Here is a 12,310-nt window from a genome sequence, read left to right as displayed (position 1 = left end):
GCTTCAGATCCAGATACCTGAAGGTTTTCGCGTTCATCTGTTCGAACAAGTGCACGCAAGTACAAACCCCAAAGAATATGTGTGGAGTGAGATGTGTTCTGCGTCCCAGAGATAACCGTATTTTAGTGTAAAATGTGTGAATACAGGCGAGAACGAAAGCAAAAGACCTCGTGAAGACGTCGGCCGGCTCTGGTAACAGTGTGTGCTGTACTGAGCCCATTCATGCACATATAAACAATTCCCATCTACTTTTGAAGGCCTGACTTTGCTCTCTTTCATTTGCTCCGAGCACCATTCAGTTCTTATCACACAACTTTAATACCTGTCATCAACTGTGATTACTTTTTCAGAATGGGTTGATTGAGCCAGCAACACACAAGAGCAGACTCTCCATCATTTCACCACTTAAATATTCCATTATGAGGACCTAAATTGAGGAAGTGTGTAGACTGATATGAATACGCCTCCCCAAAACAATCGTTGCCATCCTTTTTAATTTGTCCTGAAACACGGTGAAAATTGTTGTACTTGTAGCTGCCAAAATAAATATTTGGGTGGCTGTGATTTGGACGAAGGGTCATGGCAGGGCAGTTAGGTTGTTAATCTAAGCGTCAGGATCTGTCTGGCATGGCGTCCTGAGCGTGTCAGCGCTGCGCTGGGAGAGACGGGCCGGTTTGAAAAACACAGGCCTTAGTAGCACAGTGAGTTTTATTGTTTTCGTTTCCCTTCAGCTCTTTAGGGTTGAACCAGCATTCTGGCACCGAGCGCTGGAGCTCAGAAACAATGGTCATTACCGGGACTCAAATGTACATTGACCGAACTTGTACAGGGTCCAGGAAAGCTGGAGCTGTTTTCCACAATCAGAGGATTTGCTGATTCTTTGGCCCATTATATGGGCAAACTTAAATCTCGCTTTTTAAAATGTGAACAATTAAAGGATGTTATGTCTCAGGGAAAAATCAATTAAGCAAATTTTCATTTTGGACTTGGACTTACTCGGTCAGCAGAAAAGCTAATTTGCCTTTAGCTGTGTGGTGCCACGATGCAAATATTGAAGCGTTTCGTGTCGTTCATTTTGACTACAGGACAAAGGGGGTTCTTTCTGCAGCACAAACATGCTTTCAGAGTAAATAAAGTTGTTACAGTACAATTAGTCAAATGGACATTCCACCAATTATACTCTGTTGTTTTTACACAAGCCTCCCTTAAAGGTTTCCCCGTCTCTGTTGTGTGTATTTCTAACTGGAAAAAATAACTATCAAGAAATGGCTGTAGCAAACTGAAGTGTTGGTATGTTCATGTGTAGGGAATATGAGCTTATCTTGAATTTTGAGAAAAGATTATTAGCACTCAATAAATCGTGAAACAAGAGTATAAGAAACTCCTTATAAAGCTGAACTCGGTTGATAATACTTTCCTCACCACTTCTACGCAAAACAAAAACATTTTTTTGCCGACATAATGTTCAAATGAGGAATATAATCTCTCATAATAAGTGCTTTGTATTAATGCTGCTTGAAGTTTTCACATTCGTTCTCAATGCAAACACAAACTTCAATGTTCTCCGCAACTTTATCCCTGACCCGTCTTTCAGTGTTCCTTGGTCTCCATGATGCTAATTGTTCTCTGATGCTCTCTGACAAACATCTGAGGCCTTCACAAAACGGCACAGGCGAACACCATTTAATAAATATGTGACTTCTAAAAGCATTTGTTTGCCCTGGAGTTTTATTTAGGAGTACCATATTGCATATGATTGCATATCCAGCCGCAGTTTTAAAATTATCATGTTAAAAAAACAACTATGTATCACCTTTGTTCCACTGAATAGTTTTGCACAATTTTGTGTTTGTCTGTCATATAAGATTCCATGAAAATACAATATATGTGAGATAAATTGAAAAATGTCATGCTGTTCATAAGCATAATTCTGTTATTTTTATCTGTAGTTTGAAATAATGTGACTCTACTTCCACAGTTTTGAATGCTGGCCAATTTCCTAAGCCAGGAGCAGCGCTCAATCATTGTCTTACTGTTTCCGTCATGCTGAGCGTGATAGAAAGTTGATTGTGATCCAAGCTGAGACAACAAATATTTCAATATGAGCTGCTTGTTTACCTTGTTAAACCATCACTGTAACATTTAAAAAATGTCTCATGTTGTTTCTTTCTGTTTAGGAGCAAGAGGACCCCAACAAGCTGGCCACCAGCTGGCCCGACTACTACATAGACCGCATTAACTCCATGGCGGCTGTAAGTTAAACTTGTAACTGTCCCTTTTAGTTTTAAAAAAAGTATAATCCCGCTATTTAATTTTGCACATACAGTAATGTTAAAACCCAAAAGTTGAAGAAGGTTGTACACCCTTCTTCAACTTTTGGGTTTTATGCATGAGGGCGTAATTTATCTAATTGATTTCCTCCGGGTTCTAAAATAATGTAAATCTAGCCTCAAGTATTACAACTGCACGTTTAACACTGTCCTTTTCAAACTAGAAGAACTAGAAATGCCGGGATTAAAAAAAACGAAGTAGACCTTGGCTCCTTCTACTGGATCTAGGATGGAACATTGCAGCCAGGTTCTGGTAATCAAATACATTAGATTAACTCATCATTATCAGTATTACCATCTTTGTAAAAGCAGGAATTTGAACAGCTTGCTGCTCTGGATCCTACAGACATGTGTTAACATGAAACCAGTGTGGAAAAACAGCAGCAATGACCTTGGAGAGGTTGCTGTTGCCGATCAATCTATGAAGTTTATTTTTATTATACCCAAATCAGACACAGAAATCCCCCCACACCCCCTAAAAAAACAAAAACTCCATCTCAGATTCTAGTAGTTAACATGTTAAATGTGAAAGATCATGACAGTATGAAAAACACTGAACCGGTCTGACATGCTTGTAAGGGTTGTGAGGAGAAAGCCTCTTCCCTAAAAAAAGGAATATGGGAGAAAGACTTTGCTTTAAAGATTTGCATCTGACTGAATCAGAAAAGTCCTGGAACGATGTCCTTTGGACATATGAGCCCAATTTAGAGGTTAGAGCTGCACTATACGTCGCATCCTTAACATCATCACAATATCAAAGTGGGCAATACTCCAATTGCAAAGGCCTGCTTAGACACAATATTTGGTAGGATGCTATATATTTCAGGTGTCATTTAATTAAGATCTAAATTGAATGTTGGATGGCCACACCTAATGTATATTTTTAGCGACTGTGAAACTAAAGCTCACAGAGAGTGGGGAGGACATAAATGTGTGTTAATTGTAACCAGTGCTGTCATCAGAATTTTCAGCAAATGACTCGCCATTGCAAATCTTTCAGAAAACGTGCAGACCCAGTAGAGATTTTTTTCTGATTATTGCAAAGCCTTGGGTTTGGAGAAAAAATAAAGTCAGCAAAATAACACAACTAACACACCAACTGTCAAGCACAGGGGTGGAGGTGGCATGATATGGGACTGTTTTTTTTTCGCCACAGGACCTGGTCACCTTAAAGTCTCTTAGTTGGTCTTAAACTTCTCTGTACACCAGAGTATGCAAGAGGCTATGTATGCGACAGCTGAATCTGGTCCAATAATCCTAACCGCAGCAGGGAATCTATTACAGAGTAGCTGTATGACAAAGGAATCTGTGTTGCAATGGCTCAGTCAAAGCCCAGACTCCAACAAAGGTCTGGAAACATCAATGAACTAAAACAATGTTGGGAAGGATTGGGCCAAAATCTCTCCACAGTAATGTGAGTACACCTTTTACAAGCTGTCAAATCGTAGAGTGTATGTACTTACCTTTTCAAACACCGCTTTTACATTTTTGCTGAATGACTTTGTGGGCTCTTTAGTGTGATTTTGTACACTTGTGGTTAGATTAAAATTATTTTTGAGTCCTATTTTTGTCCTTTCTTGTAACATCATATTCTAATATTGACAGCGGGTGTGTTTTCTTTTCACTTTACATACTTTTTTTTTTACCATACCTCACCTAAATCAAGCCCTCTCCTCCCGAGAGGTCACTGCTCTCTCAGCCATTCTTTCTCAGACGTCTCTCAAGGCGAATTTTTTTATCGTGTCCCCGCTGACTGCTGATTACGCTCACATGACCGCATTCCTTCTCTTTGACCCCTGCATTCACACACACACTGTGATGACAAACAGGCCTTTTAGACGCTCAGCAGTTCACTGAGTGGGAATAACTGTCAGCGACCCGGAGCCAACATGACAATATTCATTATTTTCTAGCCAGTGTAGCTGCCAGTGAAAACAGCTTGACACCATCTCAAACTTTTCTTCTGCTCTGAGTTCACTGTCATGTAAAATATGCCCTTATTGGGACGTTGTGTTATTAGATTCAGTCAACCAATGGTCGTTTTGTGCCGTTGACCTCTGTCCCGGAGTCGCTATGCGGATGACTTGCTGGCTACAAAAATGTTTGGGAGCCATAAAACATGATATTTTAGGAGGCCAACATGTAAACACAAACTTTAGAGACGAGCAATTTTAATCACGCTTTTTGTGCATTTTACTAAACTGAGTTTTTCTTCTAATCCAAGGGCATCTTTCCAAGCTAAACTAAACTAAACTCAGCTAAACTTTTCTATCATGATTTATAATGATCAATATAAACAATAAGACAAATTCCTTAAACGGTTGTCATACAGTGCTATTTGCACCTTCACATATTTCTTCTGTTTTTGATGTCTTGTCACACTTAAGTATTTCAGGTAATTAAAGTTTAATAATGGAGTAAACCTGTTTTTTTTTTTTTCTTGTTGTTGTTGTTGTTTTTTTCAAATTCTAGTGGTTCATTTATTAAGGTTAAAAAATTGCCCAAACCAATCTGGCCCTATGTGGGAAAGTAAATGTCCTCATTTGTAAGATGATGGATTGACAAGAATTTACCTTTTTTTTAAGTTGAGTTTGATTGTATTAGACACATCAAAATCTGAACCTGTCTGACAAAATGAAGTAAGCAAATGACATCTAAAAAAAAACCCCAAAAAAACCAATACATCATACACATATCTAGAAGAAAAAAAAAAGACATTTGCCCAAGGCACTGTAGACCTTACCTGTTACCAATTAAGGTTAATATCCATAACTCAACAACAAGAAAGAGACCAGGCAAAATGGGTTTCTGCAGAGAGCTCCATATCTTGATTAATTATAAGAATTTAAAGAAGAAAAAAAATATGTTGACTGACGAGAGAAAATTAGAGCTCAAGTGCACTTGTGTTGTGTAGGAGGACAGTGATCCAAAGCAGACAACCAAGTACAAGACTCAAAACTTGCCCAAATAGTTAGTAATTAGCTAAATTTATATAGCATACGTGACAGGTCAAAAAACACAAGTGATTGTAGAATAAAGATGGCAACACAAATGTACAAACACAGAAAATATAAAACAGAAGTTGTTCAGAGTAACCATAAAACGGCAAACAAAAACATAGAAATTATATGACATAAATGTAGTTAAAACCCAGTCTAAATGAATGAGTCATTAGCTGTTTTTATAAAACACTCACCAGAATCAAAACAGTGCAAAGACGAAGGCAAGGCATTCCACAACCTGGGGGACAGGGATCTAAAAGATGCATCCGTTCTTGTTTTAAAATGAACCCTTTGGAGTGGCCTAGTCAAAGTCCAGAATTATACCTGACTGCCATAATGTAGCTTAATCTTAAACTGGCAGTTTATACTCACAGTCAAATTTAAATATATAAAAAATATATTCTGTAAATACTAGTGGGCCAAAATTCCTACATATCAAAATAAAAACATTTTTCCATTCATCACAGATTTTATACAGTTGTTGCTGCTAGTGATGGGACAAGCAGTCGTCAGTTTGGGGGACAAATTGTGTTGTTGTTTTTTTTTTTTTTGGTTTAAAGAAATCTTCTTGTGGAAACTGCTATTTATATTTATTCAGGTTATCTATGTATGAGATTTAAATCTGTTGATCAGAAATATGAAGCAGGGACAAAAAGGCAAAAACAGAAGAAATCTGTAAGAGGATGAACACTTTTTTGACGGCAAGGATTTTTCTCTGGGATACATGCATAAGGCAGCTGCTTGAGTTTAGTTTAGCGTTTTAATAGTTCTTTTTGTTTTCTCCCTTCTCTTGGCGTAGATAGACTGAGACGCTACATTTCCATTACTTAAGCTTACACCCAGAATCCGGGTGAACAGTTTCTACTGTCTGGGTCAGGCAGCACCCACACTTTTACAAACGCCGTCTCACTGTAAACTGAGGTCAGAGAAACCTCTGATTTGTAAGCTGCCAAGAGCTGAAAAATCCACCAGCACTGCAGCAGTACCTTCTGTGCTCTTAGGTGTCAGACACGCCATCATCAAACGCGCTGTCAGAGTTATGTTTCAGCCTTTTTTCTGTTTCACTATATCTGCTGTAGAACAGCTTGTGCAAATCATTCGTGCAAAACCTGCTGTGTTGTGCATGGGATTCTTAAGTACAACACGTCCGCTTTCTGCTGCTTGTTTCTCTCATTATTTTTAGGGGAACAACATCTTTAACTGTGTCCAGGTTAACCCTTTGACCATAACATTTAATAAAAAGAACAGTAAGCAAAAGCTTTGATTGAGAGAGGCTCAAATCCATTAAAATCACTCTTCTGTGACTTTACATAAAGAAAGTTAAAGTACAGTTCCTGCTACAAAATGGTCAAAAGATCCTGGGCGAGGCCCCAGTTATTGTAAAGCCCCACAGGCTTGGTCGTAACGGTGTCAGTGTAAGTAATTACTCTAATATCAGGGGGAGGACTCAGACTTTGGAAACAACCAGTTCTAACATTTTCAGACATAATTTACTTTGTATTAAGATCATAATTTTATGATTCTGGTCGGGTATTTTTATTGCCAAAATTTGGACAGTCATTCATTTTTTTTTTCAAATCCCTCCTTTAGGCTCTGTTACTCATCTTTCCATTTTCCAAACAGTTTTCATCCTTACTTGCAGCCCTCCTTGTTCTCCATGTTGGAGCTCCTGGCTGCATCCTCACGGCAGGCCCAGTGACTTCATTTCTTGGCTTGCAGTCAGGCTCACTGGGGATGGACCCTCTACAGTAGCAGAGTTATTGGATGATCCCCGTCTGACTTGGTCGGCCTGAGAGATTGCCTTAAGACCAGCATCTTGACATTGATTCATAAAGTCATGTCGGAGCTCCGAGGCTGTTTGCTGGCCACGCAGCTGTTCATCAAATGTACTTGTGACTGTGACAGGAGTTACTGTAGCCCTGATGTTTCTAACTCGCTGATGGGATGATTGGCTCCCAAAGAGGGACTGGAGATTTACCTGGGATTAGGAAAAAATAAATAAATGTTACTCTGCTATGACATGGCAGCAACTTAATGGACCCAGGCTGCAGACTAAATTCCTGCAGGACTCTAATAAGTTATTATATATTAAATCATCTGCATAACTGAAGATTTCAGCTCTTTTTATTAACTGTTCTCCTTTGACCCTCATGATCATCTGCCTGCTAAAACTAGGACTTTACCTAAATGATGTCACTGTGCAATGGATCATTGTTTACACTTTGGCTTGGATCACCACTTTAACAAATGCTAGCTTGTAATCATGCTGCATGGCTTTGTCTGTGGCACGATTGCTGATACAATAATCTTGTTAAATAACAGCCTTACACCTTTAAAATTACATAAAGGTTATTTTTTCCTTTTGTCACTTGAAATGCGACATAATCTTCAAGTATTTTCAGCTTGAATTGTTGGTCTGTTGTTTTGCTTTGGTAAATCTTGTATTGTGTCGACTGGAAGTTGTCAGTCACGATCCCAGATGTACAGAGGTGGACAGGGTAGCCAAAAATTGTGCTCAAGTAAGAGTAGCACTGCTTCAACATATCTTTACTCACAGTATGCGCATAGTAAGACTTCCACATACTCGGGGCGTACTGTGCGCATACTCTGATCTGCGCGGACTCTCCGCGGACGTTTCTCCCTTCATAGTCACGCGTACCTGTTGCCTACATTTCTTGTGACAAATTCCCACAATTCCCACTCTTTCTGCCAGCGGGACGAGGCGGCCGAACAGATGGTAAAATGTTTTTGATTAGCAAGTTGAGCACCTAGAGGCGTCTCTTTTCCAGCCGGCACCCACCGCTCAGCTGTCACTCTGAACAGAGAGGGACTGTGATGTCTCTCGTCCTTGCAACCGCCTGCTTGGAGCAGCGCAGTGTATCAAGCTCGGTGTCACATATAAAACAGTTCTAAGTAAAGATTTCCTGACGCCGAGCAGTTTATGTCGCGACAACTCGTATGCGGTTGTAAAAATTGAGCTCTGCGCATAGCTGTCTGCTCAGAGTCTGGACTCATGTCCGCGCAACTATGTGGGGGCGTAAAGTTTAAACAGAAAAATAATTGCTCCGGAAAAACACATTGCTTAATATTTCAAGCAGCGGTATAAATAATATGTTGGAATGCTACTGGCCGATTATTTGAAATATTATACAAGGGTTCTTCAAAAACCAAAGATATCGCTCAAAACTAGCCCTATAATTTTGAATCTGATGCGTTTTTAGGAAAACTTCGCCAAATTCTCAACATTCTCTAACAACAAATCAATGGCACCTAAAAAAAAAAAATTACATCTGAAAAGAAAATCAGTGAGGTGTTTACTTTTACTGGTTCGATTAACTTAATATTGTTCTGACTTTTACATTTTTATTTAAACCCAAATAATTATCCCACTGGTCCCTTTTTACATTAAAACCATGTTTTTAATTGACACTTCAATGACCCACATTGTCCAAATTTGGATTTCTAGGAGCAGCACCAATCAGTCTGGTAACAACGCACTCTAAGGCAGAGCTCTAGCACTGGGCTCCATTTCCTATAATAAAGACTCAGGGAAGTACCGTCTGCTGGTTTACCAACAGGCTGTAATGGTATCCTTGTGTGGATGTTGGCCACAGGTATGAATGAGCTTACAAATAGCAGATGTAAGAAGGAGGCTTTTGGCTAGACTCTCTGACATGGAGAGCTGGCTCAGAGAAGTGCCTCTTCAGGGTTTCTGGACTGTCTGCAAGTGGAGAGCGAGTCAACTTGATAAATGTTTTGACTGTACAATTTTTAAATTAAGCACTAACTCTACTGTAGAAAGTAGAGACATTTCTGGTGTAGTCCAACATACAGTTAAGCTTCAGTTGACTGTAATAGACAGTGGTTCTGTGCTGTAGAATATCAGGATCCAACTTTACCCAGGATGTAGGACCGGAAGAGAGGACATCTTTCTCAGAGACGAGCCGGCTGAAATACTGACACAAGCACACTTTGACCACTTTGGCAATCAGCATCCATGGAAAATGCCTGGAGAGGCTAAACAGAAGCTGTGACGAATGGGAGCATGGCAGCTCTTTGATGTTACGAAACCTTTTAAGTAATGCAGAGTTTGCATAGTGTTTTTTTATTTTTATTTTTCAATTTCTTGTAAGCTTGATTAGAGCTAATTGTCTGCATGCCTTCTTTTGACATGTTGTTTAGTTTCTCTTTTAAAGACGCTGGAAGAAGGGAACATAGTAGGGTTTTAATGAGATCGGTACCCTTAGGTGTCAAGACATTATACATGTTTCATGAAGTGCTTTTGAGTTGTTGCTAGTGTGTGACTTTTTCTAGCAAAGTAAGTTTCAGCTGTTTTTTATGGGCCCTGGATATGAATGTGAAAACATGGCTGCCTGTCAGTGTTTGAGACTTCTAATTTAAAGTGACAAAGGAAATAGTTCTTGAATCTTTTTGCTTTTATGTGGGTACAGAGTCGGCTAATTAAGACTGATCAATCCGGCTGACCAAGCCCTGTTACAAAAGCACTCCTACCCCAAGTCGTTTGTGTGGTAGGGATTTGGGTAAACAATGGGGGAGAAAGGCAGAGTGGAAAAGATATGACTCATTTACAAGCACTGTGAGAATACCACAGTTTGCAAACAGTTAAATGCTACAAGCACAAATGTTAGCATCTCTGTCGTAGCTTCCTAACTAAACGGATACTGGAGTTTTTCTGGACTGCCTTCGATCATCTCCATTTCTAAATCTAAAACAGATGAACTGATCATATCTGAACCGGATAATTCTGCGCTGCACAGGGTCTCTTTAAGACACAGCTTGAGATTTATGAAACCTTCAGGGCCTGTTCTAACTTACGTGAATATTTTGTACAATTTAGGTTATATTTCTGCCCTTGCACCTCCCGTCCTAACGTAAGTGGGGTTTTGGTGGAAAAACTGTTGATTTTTAAAAGCTGTTTCCAAAGTTCAGATTTTTAAAAAACCCTGTCTGTGACGTTATCTTGTTTACTGCAGTTTGTTATCGGATCTCCCATGAAACCTCAGTTATGACTCACAATAATCCGACTTCTTTATTCAATTTGCAGATGCAGACATTGTTCGCCTTCGATGAGGAGGAAATGGAAATGCGGAACAAGGTGGTGGAAGATCTGAAGACTGCCCTCCGAACTCAGCCAATGAGGTAAGTCCTCCTCCTCTGCTGTTTTTTTTTTTTCCCAAGCTGCAGAGAGCCAAGAGCTCTGCGTTGCATGGCTCTCATTCAAGTCATGCATTCCTATCATTTGACTTGCTTAGGTAATATCCCACAAACTAATTACAGCTAATAATGTAACATACTACTGGAAAGATTTGCTTTACAATAATAGCGCCTCTTGTCATTTGGAATTATCCCCCTTAATTACTTCCAACTGAAATGCAATGCAATTAGAGGTATTTTTAGCACTGCGGTTTAACTTTTTCCTCCCCTGACACGGTCATCGGCAGCTGTTAGTCCTCACACTACAAAGAGTCATTCGAGGACGTCGGACGTCCCCAGTAAACTGCCCCTCCCCTTGAAGTCTGCAGCCTCTTAACATCTTTCTATCAGCCATGCGTAAGATGTGGTAGTCTGAACCGGAGTGGGGCTGTCGAGTTTTTTCCATGGGGAGACATAAAGTGACGAACTCGATCTACAGAGTGACAAAAACTCCGCTTTGAAGTCTGGGTCACGTCTGGGTTTTATGTTTGTGGGCCAAGTATGTATGTAAACCTGCTCGGGTCTGTGTTCCTACTGCACACGGGCCCATCCGCTTTTAATGTTTCAGGCCTTCAGGTTAACTTTGGTCTGAAATGGCACCATATATATCAAGGGTGTTGAATTGCAATCCTCAAGGGCTGTGTTCTCAACTCTTAGTCCGTACACCTTTAATCAAATGGGTGAATTACCTCCTATGGCAGGTTTTACATGACCCTTCTAATAAATTGTTTGAGGTGTTTTGAAGCAGAGATGCATCTAAAAGCTGATGAACACCAACCTTTGAAGTCTTGATTTTGGACACTCGTGATGTAAATGAACTGAATTGTTGTTTTTTTTCTGCTTCTAATTAATGTCTGCCAATTCTAACAGACAAGAAAGAAGGCGCATCTCCACCACAGATCTCTACCCCCTTTTTTTTTACCTTCTTTGTCTCAGTTTACTTTTTTTTTTTTAGATCTCCTCTCTTCTTTATTCTGTCTGCTTTGCAGTTATTTCCAATTCTTGCAGCTATGTGCAGATAATGAGAAGCAGCCATGCCGACGAGGTTGTCTGCTCTGCACATGTGTCCGCATGCGTTGTTTGTTTACCGGCCTAATGAAATAACCGGCGACAGATGCGGGGAAACGATCAGCCGTCTTTTATCTCAAAATGTCATTAAGTCGGCCTGTTTGTCATTTTAACAGTCAATCTGTCTCTTTGACCATTTTGTGTTCAGTTATGCTTAATAATGAGACTTAGAGATGGACCGATTGGGCTTTTGAAGTCTGATTTTTATTTATTTTTTTATAAAGGCTATGCATGCATATTAAATTGTATAAATGTTACTTCATTTAACAAATAAACTTAAGACAATTGAACATTAAGGAAAAATCTGTGGCAAGTTCCTCAATGGGGGTAGTAGTTTTCAACTCACCAAGATTATCCCTGTTTATGCATCAAAGAAAATTTCCCTGAACTTTGAAGCACTTTAGACAAAGAACCTGTTGTTTTTTGATGTTGTACAGACAAGATAGTGGAAGATTTCCATTTCGATTAATTTAAAGAACAGGAAGATTTACCTTTTCGCTGATTGGTCAAAGCCCAAAAAAATATGCCATTTGATGAAAATACATATATAACTCTCCTGTTAGTATTTGATGCCTGTTCACCTTGGAAATATATTTTAAAAAAATACATAGAGATTTTTATTTGGCAAACGCACCATGACCTAAATCCTGTGAGATAATGTAACTGGATCTGGAAATTACATAGCTTCAAGTAGAT

The 12,310-nt window shown here is 39.4% G+C and overlaps 1 protein-coding gene across 5 annotated transcripts in view; it reads left to right on the top strand.

Annotated features, from left to right (window-relative positions):
* Nucleotides 1-12,310, top strand: part of daam2 (dishevelled associated activator of morphogenesis 2) — a 128,721-nt gene that overhangs the window by 67,093 nt on the left and 49,318 nt on the right. For all 5 annotated transcript variants that reach the window (XM_012881858.3, XM_036132856.1, XM_036132854.1 and 2 more), the window contains exons 4-5: nt 2,178-2,252; nt 10,398-10,492. In XM_012881858.3, the coding sequence (XP_012737312.2) occupies nt 2,178-2,252; nt 10,398-10,492 (170 nt within the window). The remainder of the gene's footprint in view (nt 1-2,177; nt 2,253-10,397; nt 10,493-12,310) is intronic.

Source organism: Fundulus heteroclitus, unplaced genomic scaffold (genome assembly GCF_011125445.2).
Source record: "Fundulus heteroclitus isolate FHET01 unplaced genomic scaffold, MU-UCD_Fhet_4.1 scaffold_55, whole genome shotgun sequence".
NCBI lineage: Eukaryota > Metazoa > Chordata > Actinopteri > Cyprinodontiformes > Fundulidae > Fundulus > Fundulus heteroclitus.
The sequence above is the reverse complement of the archived record's forward strand: the minus strand, read 5'-3'. Positions and strand labels throughout refer to the sequence as shown.